This window comes from Lactuca serriola, chromosome 4, assembly GCF_051521515.1.
Source record: "Lactuca serriola cultivar US96UC23 chromosome 4, Lser_US96UC23_V15, whole genome shotgun sequence".
Taxonomy (NCBI): domain Eukaryota; kingdom Viridiplantae; phylum Streptophyta; class Magnoliopsida; order Asterales; family Asteraceae; genus Lactuca; species Lactuca serriola.
Window position 1 is genome coordinate 17855054 of NC_136411.1, and position 20703 is coordinate 17875756.

Below are 20703 nucleotides of genomic sequence, written 5' to 3' on the forward strand. Positions count from 1 at the left end.
AACACTTATGCTAAGACCCGCCGAGTTGTATGAACAACTCGTCGAGTCCATCTTCATCCGAATAACACTTATGCTGCGACTCGCCGAGTTGTATGAACAACTCGCCGAGTCTGTTCTTGATCTAAGGAGATTGCCTTGAACTCGCCGAGTCTGGGCATTGACTCACCGAGTACCTCCATAGATGAGTTAAGCTTCCGACTCACTGAGTCACACCCCCTGACTCACTGCTCACTCGACACTACGAAAAGGGGACAAACTCGGAGACTCGCGAACAGACTCGCCGAGTCATATGAACGACTCGCCGAGTCGTTGCCATGCACCCACTAAATACACGGATTTGCTCGATTCCAGTCCATACCATTCACAGATCTGGACTTCTAGGGCACGAATCACACGTAAAGTTTCCAACTTTACGTGTGGATATTCACCAATATGGATTTTAGGGCTCAAAATGCCTCAAAAGGGTAGATCTAGGGTGAACAAGCAACATGGGGCCATAAAGCTAACAGATCTGAGCTCCTGGAGCTCAATCTTGCCTAGATCTAAGGGCCAATCAGCCTATTACGAAGTAATTTGCACATACAAACTTGGGGTTTGGCTCAAGAATGATTCACATGAAGTAATAAGCATAGAAACAGGGGAAAAACGGGTTATACCTCAAAGGAACTGCTGAAAGAGTGCAAAGATGCCTGGATTCCTTTCCTTCCTCTTGATCTACTTCCCCTTCTTCCTCAAAACCTTCAAGAACACACACAATAGCCTCAAACTCTCAAGGAACAAGCTTAGAATGTGGGTTGGGAGCTTCTGGGGAGAGAATGGGGGTTGGCCTAGGCGGATAAGTCCTTTAAATAGGGTGTAAACCCCTGAAACTTAGGGTTTCATCCAACAGCTGTGACTCGCCGAGTCCAGTATATGGACTCGCCGAGTCGCCAACTTAAACGTGTCCCGGGTCCCGCATCCACTCGGCGAGTCGGACCTATGACTCGCCGAGTCCAAGGCTAAAAAGAAAGGAAATACTCAAATAACATTTACGTACCAGGAACCGGGTACTACAAGAAGTTCAGAAATGAAACAAGTGCACGACTTAGTTTTGCCACCTTCAATGACGAAGCCAATCAAACCAAAAAACCTCTTCTAAATCCGAAAGTCCAGAAGATCAAAAAAGAGCACAGAGATCAAAGATTTAACATCCCAAATGACGTCAAATATGAAGTCAACAACCCTGCAATCTCCTTTGAAGATTTCAGAATAATCTAGAGTAAAGCTAGAGCGGCATGCCCAGAAGATCTTATCCACGAAAGATTTTTCACAACAGATAAGAAAACCAAAAGTATGTACAACTTCCTAGAAGGATCAGATCCAAGATTAATCCAACAAGCCTTTTTGGCAGGATTAATAGACAATATCTATCCAAGCTGCAATTTGCAAGAACTAAAATTCTTCCCAACCAGTATGATAGAAACCATTAAGAATTTCCGAAAGAAAGTTCTCAAAGCAAAAGATGATTCAATTTACATTAGAGTCATCTCCTCTCTTCCAGAATGGATTCAAGAAGCAACACTTGCCCCTTATCACTATCTAGAAATTGGCTTAGCAAAAGCTAAAAAAGACATCGAACAATCTCGACCCACGGAAGACAAAGATCTCCCGTTCGAAGAAATCCTTCATCAAAATCGTATCAACGGCCTTAGAAGAATTTCTGAAAAGATCATTGAGATAATCTCAGGATCAAAGAAAAAAGTTAATTATACAAATTCACACTGTATAATCACCAGCTGGAGCTATGGCAACACCAACAACGAAGACCTTGAACGAGCACCCAAATTCGGAGAACAGTTCATGAACAACAACTTTGATGCGTCTACCACTACAAGACAAATCTTTTGTAGGCATGCGGAGCAGTTGTTTGAAGACCATCATTACAACTACTGCAAAAGCAGTGATTCCATGACAAAGGAGGGTCCCTCCTCTAAAGATGACAAATCTTCATCATCTTAAAGAAAGATGCTTCACGCGGCCCCAACCACTCAAGCAAATAATGCCTCCTACATTATTAAAAAAGATGCCCCGACATCAAAACGATGATAAAATCTTCGATCTAAAAGCAGCTAGCTTTTCCGGCTATCCACAATAATGTAATCATAAGTGGATAGAAACATCATGCCTGATGTAATAAACAATTATCAGACCCTCTCAATGTGTTTATAAATTGAGAGTTATGTTTTCTTTGGGGGATCATCACAACTACAAGTGCAAGAAAAACACTCCCTATCTTGTAAATTTTCAAATTAATGTCTTGTGAGTAAAATCTCCCTTAGAAGGGAGAAGATGTAAAATATTGTAAAAATACTCCCTTTTTGGGAACTCTTTTATCAATAAATCCATGTTTTGTTATACTTGAGTGTTTATACAAAAATAGAGTCATGAAACCTGTAAGACAGAGTGTCAGGTCGACGATGGTCAACAGTACCGCAGACATGAAACCAACATAGAAAGCAACGATACAGACCAAAGGATGACACAGGCTAGCTTGAATAGTTTCTATCTATGTAAATATAACACCAACTCCAAAACACTTATTGATTAATGAGTTTTCTCTTTACAAATTTTGCATCTATTCCCTTCTTATTTAAAAATTCCGCACACTACCCAAACAGGTATCAAAGCCATTAAGATTGCTCTTTACTTATTTTCTCCGAACTAAAATTGCAGGAGACAAACAAATAAAATAGTTTTTTTTTAATAAAATAAAATCAAATAATTATATGGGTTGTGGCTTACTTAACTAGCCAGTATGGTTAGCAAATGGTCTGAGCCCGAAACCGTTTAAGTTGAATAAACAGAGGACCAATAATCAGATCGATTCGGTACAAATTTTTATACAATAGGTACGAGTAGATAAAGCTTTATGTGTTGAGTCATTAATTTGAACACAAATGTTTAGAATAATACCAAATCAACCAACAAATATTATTAAGCATTAAGCATATAACAAGGACTTAACTCAACTTCTTAACTTCTTATCAAAGCTTCTTAAGCCGTATATATATGTATTAACAGTTTTTGGTAGATCAAATCAAACTTGTCCAATGAAACATGGTTTATCCTATGCCTTTAAGAGAGAGAAACAGAAGTACGTAGAGAGAAAACAGACACATTGAACTATATCATAAAAGGTCAATTTGTTTCTAAATGAATATGATTGGTAACAGTAAATCTATTTATATACAGTATATATATATATATATATATATATATATATATATATATATATATATATATATATATATATATAATCATGTACCATATGGCAAACTTGGGATTTGTTCAGATGACATCATCTTGATCTTCAAGGGAACGTTTGCGAGCACTCAAGTTAAGCTTAAGGCTTTCTGGTAGAGGAGGTGTTCTTCCTCTCCTAAACAAAACCGCAAGTGCCCTCATCTTCTGGCAAAGATCAAACACCTGAAAATTCATAATTCAAAAAGAATTTATTAAAGTTAAAAAGCAGATTTGAAAAGTCGATGATTGATTGTTGTTAGTTACCGATGAGGCTTCAATCTCTGCAACCCCTTCACAATTTCCTTGCAGAAGGTCACAGTATTTTGCTGCTTCTGTCTCATCCTCAAAAACCTTACAAAACATTTCATTAATGGTGTCAATCGTCAAATGCCTTTAAAAATATCATATCAACATGAGTACATGTACATGAGGATGAGGATATTATGATAAAAGATAACTTACAAGCACTCCATCCCTGACATCTTCAACAAGCATCTGGAACTTATTGGGAGTTGGTTTCTTTGTTTGATTTCTTAATTTACGACCTTTGGAGAACAACATCCCAAGTTCCCTTTCAACTTCACTGTTTGTGAGTTTGGGATTAGAAGAAAGGAGGAGGAGTTATGAAAGTAGAGTACTGGATGTATGAGAATTTAACAATTAATCAGAAGCGAAACCTGCGATTCATTCTGGTTTTCATAGTGCAGAGCTGGTTTTCCCTTCGGGTTAATACATAAACAGGTTTTGCATCTCCTCTCCATGGATTTGATTCCAGCACTGAATTAATACAGCAGAATAACGAGTGAGTCAAATTCATAGAAGGCACCTTGAAGATCCTAGTTTTTAATCTAAGATCAATCTGTGGAGGAGTGAGTTTCAATTACTTGACATATCAATGAAAACAAGCAAATATGAACGATTCGTACAGAAAAAAACTAATCAGAAAGTTTGATGAGAAAAGGTCGGATTTATAATTGAAAAAACAGTGGTCGGAACAATGATGGATAGAATTATACCGTCGTAACTGCTGCTGTCAAAGGTTTGTTGGAGATGACGACGCATGTCGTAAGCACGCGACGAAACTTGTTCAACGAACTCATTAGAAGAACCAGGGATCGTCCCATCCAGTCGTAACGCCTTTTCCACCTCATCATCCTCTTCTCCTTCATCTTCCCCTTTAGTTCCTCCTCGATTTCCTACAGCGTTCAGTTTACACGCCATACCATCGACTCTGCTTCCATAAGGGTGTAGTTTAGGGTTTGAAGGGGTCACGAAGGTTGAGAGATATCGGGAAGGATGACGGTGATCGGGATGAAGGCATGAGGTGGAAAAGGAGGAGGATCGTAGATGGATTCTCCGGCGGTGGTGGTGGTGGTGGAAGGGGGTTCCGGGGGGTAAGACGATTGAGGTAGATACGGAGGAGAGGGATTCCATCATAGAGGCTCTTGCTTGTGCGTGTGAGACGTGTAGGTGTTTATATACAGAGAGGGCGGTAGAGAAGAAGTTGGTAGCGATCGGCGACAGCGTGAACGACTGAAAGACCACCGGAGAATCGAAGGAAAATTGGTTCACTGAATCCCTGGGGGATTCTAATTTCTAATTTCTATTGGTGCAGATTTTTATGTGCCCGAGTTACAACTCACGAGTCAAGCTGAACTACAAAATTATGAGGTGAGTACGTAAGTGTCACTTTAGTTTCTATTTTTTGATTAACAGTTTAAAAAGTTGTCCTAGAAAAAACAGTTGGAAAAAAAAATCTTATTTGTTTGACATTTTGATAGCTTTCAAATTTTTAGTTCTAAAATAAAAACAAAAAACTTCGTGTTTCACGGTATGAGTTTTAAATTTTTATTTTACATAAAAGTTTTCAATTGAAAAACTACTTCAAATAGTTTTTTTTGGGACTTTGAACTTATAAATTTTATTTAATCTACATATTTAACAGGTCAAAACTAATTCTTTTAAAGTTTATATAGAGTTAAAAGTTACATCTTTCAGTTAACGTTAGTTTTTGCCAAACATGTTCGTTGTAATTGTTTTTTTACTTCTCCTTGTAAATTGATAATAAGGTTTTGCTGGGAGTTTTTCCAATTATTTTGTTTTTTGTTTTCTATTTAACATATTCAAATATAAATTCTTAATTTAGAAAAGACAAAATTGCAAGAATGGTCCCTGTGGTATGTCAAAACTAGCATGTTTGGTCCAAAATGGGTTTGGCTCGCAAGGATGATCCAAAAGTTTGATTTTCTTGCGAGTTTGGTCTGTTTCATAATTGGAAGTGTGTAAAATGACCTATTTGCCCTCTCTATTTTGTTTTCCCTTTTCTTTTTATTAATTTTAATATTTTCTGATTAATAATTAAACAAAAAAGAAAAGAAATACAACCCTACCCCCATCCAACTCCCTTTCTATGCTTCCAACTATTCTTGACTGCATCATACTTTGTTTCAAGAAAATGCAAAAAAAGAAACACATAAATACTGGTCTTGGAGCTCTCAGTGATTGAGTTTCTTCTTTTTCTTGTTTGGTTCCTCATGGAGATTTATCAATTGGAGAAGGGGATCGAACCATCGACTAGGGTCCGTCCGACTGTGATGGTGGTTGTCGTCGTTGAAGCTGTTGTTGCTAGAGGGATGTTGTGGCGAAGGAAAAGCAGTCCTCGACCTGCGAAAAGATGTGGTTGACTAAGGGCGACAAATCGAGAAAACAGGGGAGGCTGCAATCGTTGTCGACGATGTTTCGTTGGAGGTGCTTTATGGGGGAAGTGACATCTCGGAGGTGTTTTGTTGGGGTCTGCGTTTGCTAGCCGTAGACAGCTGCTGGTGGTTGAGTTACGACTGTCGGTGGGGTTTGTGCAGTGGTAACAGTGGTGGAAGAGTAGCTGTCGGCGACCATCAAGAAGATGTGGGTGACCGGTGATGTTTTGGATCATGTCACCAGAAGTAGGGGCTTAGATGCGTAGGTTGGAGGAGGTGGTTGGTTACGATGTTATGGCTCCGGCGGTGGGGATGAAAATTGTTATCAAAAATTTGTTCTGATCGATTTGTAGGTTTCAAAAGAAGAGAGAGAAGGGGAAACGGGGAGACCATTTTACATACTTGTATCTATTGGAATCGATTTTAGGCCATAAAATTGTTTTCTGAATCTGTATAATGGTGGGTCACGATTTACTCGATTTATTTGAAGATAGATTTGCAGGTGGATCTCAGTTTATCTCTATTCTTTGTTACCAGATTAGCCAAACAAGGAGACCCCCAAAATACAAGGTTCTTTCATCTGGTTTTGAATGTTTTATGTACTTAAAATTTGCTGAACATTCATAGATAGATAGGTGTTTTTGAGTTTTGAATTAGATTTTGGTTATGAATGCTAAATATTTGATGATTTCGATCGAATCAACTTTTCTTTTGCAAGAATTTGAAACAAGAAACAAAAACGATTTTTGATTTTTGATTCTTTTATAGTGGTGGCATCCGGTGGTGGTGGTGGTGGTGGCGGTGGTGGCAGGGAGGGGTGGTGATGGTAGCTGTAGGTGGTGGTTAAAGAAGGAAGTGGTGGATAGTTGAGAGAGAGAGAGAGTGTATGTGTGTGTGTGTGAGTGAGAGATAGATCTATTTTCTTTTTTCTTTTTCTTTTTTGATTTATGTAATAAAAATTTGAAAAATGGGAAATACCAAGGGCAAATCTGTCATTTTAAAAAGTTTCAAAATTTTTGGACCAAAGTCGCAACAAAATCAAACTTTTGGACCACCCTTGTGAGTCCAAACTTGTTTGGAACAAACTTGTTTGGACCAAACTTGCTAGTTTTGACATACCATAGGGACCATTCTTGCAATTTTGTCATTAGAAAACACAAAATAGAATATGCAATTGTGATTATAAATATAAAAAAAAATCAACAATCTACTTAAATTAATCGTATACTTAACTTCTATTTCTTTATTTTCTCTTTCTATAATAAAAAGTTATGTTTGTTTATATTAGTTATCTTCTTTTATAATAAGAAAATCATATACTATTTAGTTATTCTTATGTAATTTTTCCTAGGCAAACTTGTACAAAGAAGAACAACATGATATATGGCAAGTCTCACAAATAAGTTAATGAAAAAGTTTTTGGTGATGTAAAAACTTATTACAAATATAAAATAAATTAAATATATCATATATCTACATAAAATAGAAATGTAATTATACAAAAATTAAATCTTCTAATAGTATAAACTTTTAGGGGTCATTTTGGTTTCGCACATTGTTTTTACAAGTAATATTTATAGAAATCATTTTCTATCTTAAGTTTATGTGGTAGGAAATAATTAATATGACGAAAAGGTTTTTTTTATTTGTCCTAAAAAAAACCCGTTGATTGCATTGCAGATATACATAATTGAACTTTTCATAATATATAACAAAGGCATTTTGATCTTGAACAAAAAAAAAAAGTATGAGTAAAACTGAATCTTTTTCACAAAAATGAATTATTACAGTAAATGGCAAAAAGATGAAAAATCAAAGTTGATGTCAATTTTATAACAAATCTGCAAACAAGGTCTAAAACATAACAACATATATATACATACATACACCCAATATAATATGGTCAAACATGTTTTAGATGTGAGAATCGCTAATGAGTAAGCTTGAAATATAAAATAAAAATAATGGCAAGCACAAGAGCTCCAATCACAGACCCAAGTATCCACTTGTTCTTTGATATCCTTCTTGACATTGCTGTCAACACTTTCTTACTCTTGTCAATCGCATCATCTACTCCATGCAGCTGTCAAATTTACTTTTTTTTTTTTTAATTATGTTCAAGAAGAAATGACCATTTTATCCTTCCATAACATTCATTAAGTTGGGAAGAAAAGAAACAAAACCCCTATAAATAAAATACCTTTGCATGGGAATTTAGAAGACTTTCTCGTTGTTGATGCAAATCTTGAAGAATTGAGACACCAAGTTCTTCTGTTTCAAACACAGCTCTCCTGCTATCCTTAATTCTCTCACTAGATTGATTTAGCCTCTCAGTTGACATCATCAGTCTATCTCTTTGATCTGAAGAAGCCTGTAATGGGAATTGGCAATTCCAGATTTAGTATATGGGAATAGGCAATTCCAATTCCAGTAGTTAGGAAATGGAGATTTTACCATTCCGGACTCCAGCAACTCTTCATGTGCAGTTAGACTGGATTTAGCTGAAGCAAGTTTCTTAACTTCCCTTTTCAGTTTTGTTAAATCAGATTTGTATTCTCGAAGCTTTGCAAGCAGCATTGCCTTCACACTTGGTTGCAAACTTCTTGCTTCAAGATCCATTTTTCTTATCTGGTACAGTTTTCCATGCGTAAATTACAAACCAGAATTGCAGAAAAAAAAAAAGATAAAAGGACTAGTTATTGTTTACCAGAACATCAGCTTCATCTAATCCAGATAGTAGTTCATTGATCTCTTTGCTTTTTTGCTCTTCGTATCATGATATCACAGGTAAGGATCAGATCAGTTGTTGATAACACAATCACAACCCAAAAAATTGAACTGAAGAAACTAAATGCAATGAGAGCTGAAAAGAAATACCTCCATCAAGAATAGAACCAGCTGCGTTACATTTTCTGGACAAATTCGCAGACAGCTCACAATACTGTCGCTCGTAGCCTTCGAATACTTCGCTCATCTCTGCCTTTCTTCTACAAAACCCCCCTCAATCACAATCTGCTTCAAATTGAAAACCAACATTACAACGTTGCCTTTTCCAATTAATCATATAAAGTTGTAGATTACTACCAAAATGCAAATTCATCAAATCGAAACGAACGAATCGCCTAGAAGAATCCATCATTTTCGCACAGGAAGAAATTACTCAATAAACTAGTAACTCCAATTTACTGAAAGCACAAATCCATACAGCTAAACCTTAATTTATGTTTCCTAAATCATAACAGCCGAAAAAACCATCGGATTTGTAAAACCCTAATTCGTGATCCGGTCAATATTAGAGAAGCAATCGATCTAAATTACAGATGAAAATGTTAACATAGAGCATGAAGTGAATTGCTTACATGAATTCATTTGCAATAAGATTTGTAACTAAAAGTGTAGATCGATGACTTACAGAGACGAAGAAGAGTATTTTGAGGAAGATCTGATGAAGAAACGATTTTCGTAAACGGTCAGTTGTGAAATAGTACATTCTCCGGATGTGGGGCCATAATATAGTGTCCGCAGGCATCTCGAATGCCGGTAAAAATATAGCTGACTCGATTTCCTAACTGACCCGATGTGAAAAATATTGGCCGTCAATCCGTGATTGTCGATGATTAGCAATGTCTTTTTTTTTTTTTTTTTTTTAATTTCGGTTTGATTGTTAAAAAATTATTATATTATATAATTATTATTAATTTAAAATTATTAAAAAAAATTAAAATTTAAAATACCGTGTAACTGGTAATACATGTTCCATATATGTTCTTTTATTTTCTATTGATTGCCCAGATACAAACTAACGCATTAGTGACATTACTAACTAAAGTTGGGCCCGAAGTTGAGGTTCCTTAGCCTTTGATGCCCTGGGTTGTCGCTCGTAGCTTAGGCCGGCCTTGGAATGTCCCGAGTGAAAAGTGCTAAAAAACTTTATTACATATATTTTTGTTGAGTGTCAAGTTAAATTTAGGATTAAAATTTAATGCAAATAATCAAACATTTTAACACTTGCCAAACATTTATATGTTTAGATTATCAAGAGTCGAATACGTGGTAAGTGTTATTGTTCTAATCGATGATTGTGAAACAAAAAGAGACGAAGAAAGTATTACAGGATTTATCTTATACGGTAAAGTGTTGCTCGATAACATGCATCATTTATGAGAGACCAAAGGATATTGCAAGGATATTGTCGGAATAAGCATTAAATGTCATAATTAAATTGGTCAATGTTGACTAAAATTAATCTAACTTTACGGAATAAAAGTAAATTTATTTTTTGGGTTGTTCTCAAAAGCTAAAAATGACTTTATGAAGATTAAATCTATTATTTAATTATTCAAATCTAGGTTTATCTGCAAGTTACCTAAACTATAAATAAGACTCGACTTGCAAATTTCGTTCATGACCTTCATGGAATGATGAAAATTGAATTTCATCATTGTCTCCTTTCTCTCCTCTTGTCTTTTTAGTGTTATAGAGTTTTAGGTGTGAACCATTAGAGGCGTGCATACTTGTGGCGCTCGCTTTCCATGGAATTTGAAGATCAAAGGAGATTAACATATTTGATTATGTTAAAGGTATGTATTTTTATCTATGATTTTCGATTACCGTTAGGGTTTAGTTTTGTTTCATAATGTATGTTATTATTAATAGTAAAAATTCATAGGTCATTTTAGGTTGCATGTACCCATAAGTATTTATGTGAAATTTCGTAAGTATATTGCTATTGTAACTTAAAAAACTCAATAGTGGTATTAGAGTCATGCTTTATCAATTAGTAGCAAATAAAGATGAAACTAGAAAACCAAAATAAAAAACGATAATTTAAATTACACGACGTGGGCAGCCTTCTGCCACATCGTGGGGACTGTCTGAGTTCAAAACTCGGGGTTTTCTTGCCTTGTGCTGCTTTGTCCTGTTAGTCAACAAACCCGGAAAATCCAACTGATAGGTTGTAGGCCAGGGGTAATCAAATCAGGAGGTTGTGGACCCAGTATGTATTAGGCAATCCAACCGAAAGGTTGTGGGTCAGAGCAATCCAATCGGAAGGTTGTGGGCTAGGGGTAATCCAACCAGGTGGTTGTGGACCCAATATGTGCATTGTATATGTTCTGTTGTGTGATGGTTGAAAGAAACTCACTAAGCTTTGGCTTACGGTTTAAGTTTTATGTTTCATGTAATTCAGATGATCGGAAAAAAATAAAGATGTGATCGTGCACATCTTTATGATTTTATGATATTTGCTTTTGGGATACTCTAATATGTGACTATTATCTTTGAAAACAATGTTTTTGTAAATAGTTATGACTTTTGGTTGGATTTTAAAAATGAAATTTATTGGATGTTACAAATTTTATGCTCTAAAATCACGAACATCTTTGAAAAAATTCATATGTTCGAAAGTAACTTTTTCCTTTCACTAATCTTTTGTATTTTTATAAAATAATTTCCGGTTCCACCAACAATTACGTCATAAACAATATGAGTTACAGGTCCTGGACGATTTGCTTGCTGATATTCTTCGCCAATTTAGGCATTCACATTGTCGTTAGGTAAGAGATTATCAAATCTAACCTACAACCGTCCATGAAGATATACCTATTCCTGTGTACAATCCAAAAGGCTCTACATGTGATGTGGAATGCCCTTGAAAATAGTAATGCTTTTCTCTCTTTTTTTTGATAATTTTTTTAGATAAAATTATATTGGGGTTTACATGAAGGAATATCAAACAAAAGATAATAATTCATTACTTTATATGTAAACTTTATTAAAAATAAAAAGCACTTTTATGTGATAAATATTTTGTAATATATAATGTAAACTTTATTATAAATAATAAAACTCTTTTAAGTGATGACCGTAAGATGAATTGTTTCCTTCTAAGAAAGCAAGATTTAAAGGAGAAAAGTTCAAGGGCCATAGTGAAGATTAAGCTTTTTGATTTCTAACAGAAGATTTAAAAAGCTCTTGTCTTCTTCTATATGGACAAATTATCAAATTTTCTTCTTTTATATGGAAAAATTATCTAAGAGAGACCTCTAAGTAAAGTTTCTAACACTTTAGTGCAGTTAATGAAAAAAGTGCATAACTAAACTTTATTTACAAAAAAAAAAAAAAAAAAAAAAAAAAAAAAAAAAAAAATAGTCTCTGCTAAAAACTTAGAAAAAACTCTTTTCGGAAAGTTTTTTAAATTTAGTTGTTATCTTGTATTTTTGTTAATTTTGTCAAAATATTGAGACATTTCTGATCATTTCTTTATTTTTAACCAATAATCAAAATATTGAGATGATTCTTACCCTTGAATTAATGTATAATATTATTAACAAACCATTTATAAACATAACACATCTTTCTATTATAAACAAAAAAAAATACAATTGTTGCTAGTTTTTAGGAATAAAAAAGTGGACAAAATACTCTCTTGTTTTTGTTTAGTGACCACTTTAAACTCTCTATGTTTGTCTTCTACATTGTTGTTGGGTGTAGTGGTGAGATTATTATATGGTTGTGCATCTTATGTTTTTAACCTAACTATGACAAAACCTTATATGGTAACAACCATGGGTTGAGAGACATCCATCAAAAGTGAAAAGTAAATTTTGATTAACAAATTCAAAGTATTTTCTAAAGAAAAAAAAATGTAAATATTTTAGTTATTGGTTAAAAATAAATTAATTTTTAGAAAGTTTTAATATTCTGACCAAATTAACATACCGGCTAAATATACAAAACTAGCCAAAAAAAGATTTTTCAAAGTTTTAACAAGTATTATGTGTTTTTTTGTTAATAAATTTAGGATAAGATTTTTTTTTCATAAACTAAACTAATATTAAAATTTTACAGGAGATTTTTCAATTATCAATTTTGAGAAATAAGAATCGTTGGAAAGGGATCTCGTTGGATGATTTTTTTTTTTAAATAGTAATAATTATAATAAAAAATCTCTTAGTTATTTCATATTGCATATAAATCAAAACCGTAAAAAAAAAAGTGTCATATGTGATAGTGAGGGACATAATGGTTACAAAATAAACCTTTGGATTAAAACCGTGGATTTTTTTAAACCAAAAGGACTATTTCCGTAATTTACTCTATAAAATTTGATATCGATATCTAACACGTTAAGTTTTTAGCATCCGTCCAATAACAAACGTTTCAATCACATAAACAAGGAAAAATTTCGATCCCATGGCGTCAGTTTAACTGTCAAATACGTACATTGGGCATATGGTGCTACGTGTTTCCGACATTATCGTAGGTTTTGGAGCCATTTGGATTCTAACAGCAAGTCAACAAATTGCGTTACCTACCTGCTTTCTTCCGATCCGACCGCGTGTTGACCGCCGATAACTCGCAACTCCGTCACCATCACCACCACCAATCATTCAACAGCAGACAACTTTGAAAAGGCAACGAAAGGGCTATGTACGATTTCTTACTAATTCTGTAATTCATACACGTTTCTGAAGTCGATTAAACAATCTGCTTTTAATCGATTCAGTTCTCACTGAATGATTTTAGCTTGTCCGAAATCCTTTTGTGAAATTGTTCGTCTGGAATCTATTTGAGTTGTAAAGCCACTGTAGATCGATTTGTAATTGCGTGTTAGGGCTGTTAAATCTATTGATTAATTAAATAATTAGTCAACGCCTTGAATCTGTCTGCAGCTCTGCTGATGATTCTCACTAATCCGTGAGTTTCTTGAGCAACGATTTGGGATTACCAAATGATTGTCTCTGGTCTTCTAACGTCTGTTTCAATCAATTTCGCGCTTTGTTCAATCTTCTTCATCTTGTATTCGGTGTTGAGGAAACAACCTGGAAATTACAAAGTATATGCTCCACGTTTGCTTGCTGAAGGGAGAGCAGAACGACCAAGTCGATTCAAAATATTCAGACTGTTACCAACTGCTGGTTGGATATGGAATGCATGGCAACCTTCAGAAGATGATCTGTTAGCATATTCAGGACTCGATGCTGTGGTGTTCATGCGAATCATCATCTTCAGGTGATTTCAAAATTCAAACACACTAAACAGTAACATATGAAGCTTTTAGGTTTTAATATCTGCTTTTTTCCTAATTGATGTTTATGGTTGTTCTCACTTTTCAGTTTAAAAGTGTTCAGTATTGCTGGATTTATTGGAATCTTTGTTCTAATTCCTGTGAACTGCTCTGGAAATCAGCTGCAAAACATCGATTTGATAAACATATCAAACAATTCACTGGAAATATTTAGCATTTCGAATGTAAACAATGGGTCAGACAGGTAAAACTTGATATCATAAAAGGTGAGAAGATATCTCATATCTGACATATTCCCTCTAATCTTGTTGCAGTTTATGGATACATGTAGGTGCTGTATATCTACTCACCATTATTGTGTGTTACCTTCTCTTTACAGTAAGTCATACATTAATTATCAGAAAACAAGTTAAGTGTCCATTTTTATATGACCTAATGTAATGATCTTGTTTTGTTTTCATCCTTTAGGAATATAGATATATAGCTTCAAAGAGGATTGATTATTTCTGTTCATTAGAACCTCAACCAAATCAATTCACTATCCTAGTCAGCAATATACCTGTTCCAAAAGGGAGCACTGTTGGCCAGAGTGTTGAAAAGTTTTTCTCCGAAAATCACCCCAACACTTATCTATCTCATGTCGTGGTTCATCGAAAGAGCAAAATGTGGACTGTAACTGTAAGTTATTTCTCATATTTTTATAAAAAAAAAAAATACACTTTGAATCTTTGAGGCCATTTTCCCAACATAGTCATAAATTTTCATTTATTACAGAATGCTGCAAAGAAGATCTACAGAAGGATTATGAATTCCATAAAGTCAGCAAATGAGCCACAGTTCATGCATTATGGTCATTTAGAGGCGAATGTGAAAAAGGACCATTCAAGAGAGGTAGACATGAGTTATATTACTTTCTCTTCTATTTATGATGGTTTTTTTTTTGTATTGATTTCCCATTTTTGATTAATTTTATTGATAAGAAAGGAAGTGAGAGCTGCGTTTGTGTCTTTCAAGTCACGTTATGGTGCTGCAGTTGCTGTTCACATGTTACAAGCAAATAATCCAACCCAATGGCTAACTGAGCCAGCACCTGAGCCACAAGATGTGTATTGGCCATTCTTTTCTTCAACATTCATGGGAAGATGGATTTCTAGACTTGTAGTCATTGTAGGGTGTATGCTTCTTACAATTGTATTCCTTATTCCGGTTTTTATAGTTCAAGGACTTACAAATCTTGCTCAGCTTGAAACTTACTTCCCCTTCCTCCAAGGCATCCTTACCATGTAAGTACTTTCAGGCATCCATCCAAATACAAACACAAATACAAATACAAATACAGATAGAAATAGAAATAGAAATGGTGGATTAATTTTTTGTGAATTGGGATGTGAATGTGATGTGGCAGGTCGATTGTGAGTCAAGTAATCACGGGATACCTTCCAAATCTGATACTTCAAGTATCACTGAAAATAGTTCCTCCAATTATGAAACTTTTATCTTCAGCACAAGGCTACATTTCCATTAGTGAGATCGAAAGAAGCGCAACTCACAAAGTAATCTGGTTTACTGTTTGGAATGTCTTCTTTGCAAATGTTCTATCTGCCTCAGCCTTCAGTCTCATTTTCATATTTCTAGAATTCAAAGACATTCCTTCAAAGCTAGCTGTCTCCGTACCCGCCCAAGTAATAAAAAAAAAAAAAAATTATATCCATAAATTTTCAAATTCATTTTCCATTAAAATTTAATTATATTAATTGTTATTTCAGGCGTCATTTTTCATTGCTTATGTTATGACATTAGGGTGGACGAGCACCTCATCAGAACTCTTCCGTGTTGTTCCTTTCATTGCAAGTCTAATAACCAAACCCTTTGTTAAAAATCCAGATGATTTCACAGTTCCATCTTTTCCTTATCATCAAGACATTCCGAAAATTCTTTTTTTCGGACTTTTGGGGTTTACGTATTTTTTTCTTGCTCCTCTCATTATTCCTTTTCTCTTGGGTTACTTTTGTCTCGCGTACATCATTTATCGTAACCAGGTTGGTTTCGCTTCGACTTTCATAAATCATATACTTTTTTATTTTCATGTATATTAAAAGTGTAACTTTTATGATGATAAAATGTAGCTTTTGAATGTATACGCGCCAAAGTATGAATCTGGAGGAAAATTTTGGCCGGTTGTTCATGACTCGACTATTTTTTCACTTGTTTTGATGCAATTCATAGCATTTGGGATCTTTACTTTGAAGAAGCTTCCTCATTCAACAAGTGCGACTCTTCCTCTTCCGATTCTCACTCTTTTGTTCAATGAATATTGTCGAAAGCGGTTTCTACCCATTTTTATGGCCTATTCAACCGAGGTATATCATATCATAATGTTAATATTCTTGAAAAAATAAATTACAAAATTGGTTTCAATTGTTAGTTTTTCTAATTTGGACATTTTTCCCTTGGAACAATCCCGGAAAAATAGTATACCCCAAAGACCTAAAATGTAGTAACTTACTGTTAATTATCTTTAAAAGATGTACGTTTTTAAATTATTTTACATCTTGAATATGATAGTTTTCATGGTTAATTTCATATATGGGTAACGAACTATTTTTTTTCCCCACAAAATATCATTGTTTTAAAGTACTATTAGAAAGTAAGAAAAACAACCGGAACATTATATTTACAAAATATCATTAGTTTTATAATAATCCAGATAGTTTATTACCTATTTATGACATTAACCATAAGTTTTAAAAATAAACTTTTATGACATTAACCGGTAGGTTTAACAATAAACTTTTTATAGTATTTTTAATTTAACTATTAAATAAGTTTTTTTACATTTTTTTTGAAATATAACTACCTAACTATGAGTAAGGTAGAAATTTGGTTATTATTTTTTCGGGTTTAGTACAAGGGTAAATTGGTCATTTTAAAACACAAACTAATAACCGAGTATCTAGATTTAACGACAACTCAAGGACCATATCGGACCGGACATGTAGTTTCCATGACGTCACAAGGACCAATTTTGTAATTTACTCTATTAAATAAATAGAAATAAATTCTTGCTACTAAATGCTTTTTTTTTTGGGTGTAAAGACTTTATTAAAGAAAGACAGAGAAGATAGAAATCTACCTGGAATGGCTCGGTTTTTGGGGCAACTTGATGTGGTGTATTATGACCCTGCGTTAGTGCCTCTTACGTATTCTAGAAGTCAAGATGCTCTTCATGAACCCCTTATACCTACACAACTTCGACGCTAAAATAATATATAATGTATTTAGTCTTTTAAGATGCTAGTTTAAGTCATCATGATATTTGCGAAAAATCAGATTTTTTTTTTTTGATAAACCTCAATTCTTTTTTATGCTTGAAAATCTTGTAATTATGTGTTCGAGTTGTAATCTGTAAAAAAGCGTTCTTGTTATGTGCTCACAAATGTTGAATTTCATAATGTTATTTCATATGTAACCTCAAAATGCTCACAAATGTTGAATTTCATAATGTTATTATTAGTAAAGAAAATTTAGATATGTTGGTTTTATAAGTTAAGGACTTTACCTGGATATTTATACAATATTTTACTTATTTTTTCACCAACTACTCACACTTTAAAATCTATTATAATAAATGAAGGTTTTTTTGCCACATGTCCTTTTCTCATTCATTTGGACACATGTCATTTTCTAACATTTTTTAATTTTATATTTTCCATTTGTCATTTTATTGTATTTTTCATTTTATTAAATTAAAATTACACATTTAATATGTAAGGTAATATATATGTAAGATATTTATTAGAAATGATTTATATATGTAATGTATCTAATACATTAAAGCCTTTTTAATTTTAATAATTCAAAAGATTCTTCATTTTTCATATAAATTCTAACTTTTCAAATTGTTAATATTTCCTATTTAATTTTTTTTAAATAAACTCATGTAATACATGAATCTCACTCGACGAATATTACAAAATTAAATGGATGGATGTGCTTTGAGGCTTTGAGACTTGAGTAGCATTATTCTGTTGGGCCTACAACTCTTGCTCATTGGGTCAAGCCTATAGAGTAGCATTCCATTCGCATTATATGTATTTGTATTTTTGTAGTGAATTATCAAAAGTATACAAAAAATGCTAAATGACATTTTATGTGGACGAAGTCTTTGGAAGACTAATGCATTTATAAGTCGTAACTACAGTTGGATGCAAGTCCCCTTTGAAATATGATATAAAAACAATACCGTAAATATATAATAAACTTGTTATCTAGTTCAAAGTTAACTTACATAATATTTGAGAATGTTCTACTTATTTTGTTAGAATACTAGATGTAAAACACATGTATTATATGAATTTATTTAAAAGAAAAATTAAATATGGAATTTTAAACATTTAAAAGTTTGAATTTATAAGAAAATTAGAAGAATATTGAATTATTAAAATTAATGTTTTCTCTTTAAAATTTAAACAAATAATTTAAATAAATAAAAAAATAAAACTAATGAGGTTTAATTTAGAAAATTTTAAATTAAAAAGAGAATCAATTAATGAAATTGATATGTATTTATTATTATAATTATTACATTTAAATATTATATAGAATTTGATAAAATGAAAAAAAAAACCACAAAATATCATGTGGAAAAGTTTTAATTGAAAATAACCACAAAATGACATGTGGTCAAATCAATGAAAGTGTGACATATGACAAAAAGATTTTCATTTATTAGAGTAGATGGTAATATTTATTAATTTTTAATATATATATATAATTTAGGGTTTATATGTCTGTTAATCTCTTGACCCCGATTAGTTATTATCAAATGTTTTTTACAATCTTGATAATATACATACGTATACATATTATACCAAAGTTTTTTAGTAATGGTATCTGCAGTACATTATAAAAATAATTTCATAAAACATAGTATTACAAAAACAACACCATCAACATCATATATATATATATATATATATATATATATATATATATATGCATCTAAAATCATATCTATGTTAACATTTTGTTTTTAATATACAACCATAAAAACAACACCCACAATCTCAAAAGAAGATGGTGAGGAAAAGATATTTGATATAGGAAATGAAGATCTGCAATAACATAATACAAAAGCCGATTATAAATTTAAATTATATCGAAAAAAATTTATTACTGATACAAATAATGAACTAATGATTATATATTTGAATTATATCCAAAGTTGAATAAATATCAATATTTGGTTTCCTTCTACATTGTTAACGCATTCGACTAAAACAATGTCACTTTTGGAGTAATCAAAGAGATATCCTGAAGGGGATTACATATGATGGTGACCTATGGTTTCTTGAGTGGATAGGGAATCAACATTGTGGTTTTATTGGAATTCATATGTACAAGATTTGTTTCATTAGTATCGAAACAATGCAATATAGGATAAACCAAATTCTCAACATCTAATAATATATGCTTTGTTTTTATTTCTTTAGGTTACTGATGGTACGCATATTTTAAGGGTTGGTTTGATAATACTCATGTTTATTTGTTTTTGTTTTTGCTTTTTTTTTTAGTTTGATAATACGCATGTTTATTTGTTTTTGTTTTTGCTTTTTTTTTCTTAATTAAAAGTCCTAAAACTAATAATAGCAAATTTATAGTCTAAAATCATATATAAACTTTCAGCTTTGATATCTTGACTTTGGAGGACTATAAGTCAATGAATATAAAACTAATAATAGCAAATTTATAGTCTAAAATCATGTACAAACTCTAAACTACACGTTGAAAAAAAACGCATGTCAATCGGAGTTGAAACGAATGATATATGTCTCTTTTAAACATTTCACAAAAACCGGTTCTGGCCCTAAAAGTGGTTCCGGTTCGTAACACCGGTTCCGGTTTTCCAGTTCTAAATCTCATCCCTAATCTAGTCCAGTGATATCCGGTATTGTCCTCCCTTTTTAAGGTTGATGGTTCAAGTTCCGTTATGGACATAGGTGTATTTAAGAAGTCTAGTTTAGAAGTAGGTTAAGGTTGAGGGTTTAAGTTCCGTTATGGACACAAGTGTATTTAAGAATTGAGTTTAGGAGTAGGATAATTGTTTTTCAAAAAAAGTAAATACCACTCGGCATCATCAATTTAATTTTTAGAGTAAGTTACACGAATGGTCCCTATGGTTTGGGATAATTTGAATGTTTGGTCCCAAACTTATTTTTTTACTCGGAAGGTCCCTATTGTTCTTTTGTTACGACTTGGTCCATACTATTTGTTTTTGTTACGCGTTTGGTCCCTATCTTACATAAAAAGACTATTATTTAAATAGAGAAAAATCGTAGGGTAGGTAAGGTAAGGTGAGAGAGTGTGGTTGAGGGTGTGTTAATTTAAATAGATTAAAAAAAATCAAGGGCAAAATAGTCTTTTTAGGTAAGACAGGGACCAAATGCGTAAAAAAACAAAGAGTATGGACCTTTTGAGTTAAAAAATAAGTTAGGGATCAAACGTGCAAATTACCCTAAACCATAGGGATCATTCATGTAATTTACTCTAATTTTTATATTCATTTTTTCGATAGATAAAATAATAAATGAAACAAATAAAAATGTTAGATTTAATTAAAAATGTTGCATCAATTTAATTTTCACCTTCAACATTTGCATCTCCCTTCGTGTAGAAAAGCGATTTTGGAGATTTATG

The 20703-nt window shown here is 33.0% G+C and overlaps 3 protein-coding genes across 6 annotated transcripts; 1 reads left to right on the forward strand and 2 right to left on the reverse strand.

The window, feature by feature from the left end:
* Positions 1–1437: 1437 nt before the first annotated feature.
* Positions 1438–4921, reverse strand: LOC145101102 (plant/protein). Of its 2 annotated transcripts, XR_013705468.1 has the most exons (7): positions 4299–4921; positions 3960–4059; positions 3745–3865; positions 3547–3633; positions 3305–3465; positions 1773–2045; positions 1438–1699 (listed from the first exon to the last, which is right to left on the reverse strand). XR_013705468.1 is itself a non-coding variant. In XM_079038264.1 (6 exons), exons 1-5 carry the CDS (start codon positions 4717–4719, stop codon positions 3328–3330), a joined length of 867 nt encoding a protein of 288 aa, XP_078894390.1. In that variant the 5' UTR covers positions 4720–4921; the 3' UTR covers positions 1438–2045; positions 3305–3327. The 2 variants fall into 2 exon arrangements, 1 of the variants encoding a protein (XP_078894390.1); XM_079038264.1 differs by having other exon boundaries at positions 1438–2045.
* Positions 4922–7783: 2862 nt separating this feature from the next.
* On the reverse strand, positions 7784–9517 carry LOC145101104 (vesicle transport v-SNARE 12-like). Of its 3 annotated transcripts, none has more exons than XM_079038265.1 (6): positions 9391–9517; positions 8856–8990; positions 8686–8744; positions 8433–8606; positions 8179–8349; positions 7784–8061 (listed from the first exon to the last, which is right to left on the reverse strand). In XM_079038265.1, the coding sequence occupies exons 2-6, from the start codon at positions 8950–8952 to the stop codon at positions 7909–7911; spliced, it is 654 nt and encodes a 217-aa protein (XP_078894391.1). In that variant the 5' UTR covers positions 8953–8990; positions 9391–9517; the 3' UTR covers positions 7784–7908. The 3 variants fall into 3 exon arrangements, with proteins under 3 accessions (XP_078894391.1, XP_078894393.1, XP_078894392.1); XM_079038267.1 differs by lacking the exon at positions 9391–9517 and adding an exon at positions 9338–9356; XM_079038266.1 differs by lacking the exon at positions 9391–9517 and adding an exon at positions 9063–9246.
* A 3627-nt stretch (positions 9518–13144) lies between these two features.
* On the forward strand, positions 13145–17444 carry LOC145101105 (Early-responsive to dehydration stress protein (ERD4)). Its single transcript, XM_079038268.1, has 11 exons — positions 13145–13409; positions 13652–13991; positions 14096–14251; positions 14322–14385; positions 14476–14685; positions 14782–14898; positions 14992–15290; positions 15413–15689; positions 15774–16046; positions 16134–16367; positions 17104–17444. Exons 2-11 carry the CDS (start codon positions 13711–13713, stop codon positions 17266–17268), a joined length of 2076 nt encoding a protein of 691 aa, XP_078894394.1. The 5' UTR covers positions 13145–13409; positions 13652–13710; the 3' UTR covers positions 17269–17444.
* Positions 17445–20703: the final 3259 nt, after the last annotated feature.

What these genes read in the sequence shown, in the direction of transcription:
- LOC145101102 (XM_079038264.1), bottom strand. Translation starts at nt 4,719, where the DNA reads ATGATGGAATCCCTCTCCTCCGTATCTACCTCAATCGTCTTACCCCCC. An exon ending in TGACAGCAGCAGTTACGACG is followed by an intron (nt 4,060 to 4,298) that starts GTATAATTCTAT and finishes GTATTAATTCAG; the next exon opens with TGCTGGAATCAAATCCATGG. An exon ending in CAGAGATTGAAGCCTCATCG is followed by an intron (nt 3,466 to 3,546) that starts GTAACTAACAAC and finishes ATGAATTTTCAG; the next exon opens with GTGTTTGATCTTTGCCAGAA.
- LOC145101104 (XM_079038265.1), bottom strand. Translation starts at nt 8,952, where the DNA reads ATGAGCGAAGTATTCGAAGGCTACGAGCGACAGTATTGTGAGCTGTCT. An exon ending in TAGATGAAGCTGATGTTCTG is followed by an intron (nt 8,607 to 8,685) that starts GTAAACAATAAC and finishes AAACTGTACCAG; the next exon opens with ATAAGAAAAATGGATCTTGA. An exon ending in AGTTGCTGGAGTCCGGAATG is followed by an intron (nt 8,350 to 8,432) that starts GTAAAATCTCCA and finishes TTCCCATTACAG; the next exon opens with GCTTCTTCAGATCAAAGAGA.
- LOC145101105 (XM_079038268.1), top strand. Translation starts at nt 13,711, where the DNA reads ATGATTGTCTCTGGTCTTCTAACGTCTGTTTCAATCAATTTCGCGCTT. An exon ending in ATGCGAATCATCATCTTCAG is followed by an intron (nt 13,992 to 14,095) that starts GTGATTTCAAAA and finishes CTCACTTTTCAG; the next exon opens with TTTAAAAGTGTTCAGTATTG. An exon ending in ACATCATTTATCGTAACCAG is followed by an intron (nt 16,047 to 16,133) that starts GTTGGTTTCGCT and finishes GATAAAATGTAG; the next exon opens with CTTTTGAATGTATACGCGCC.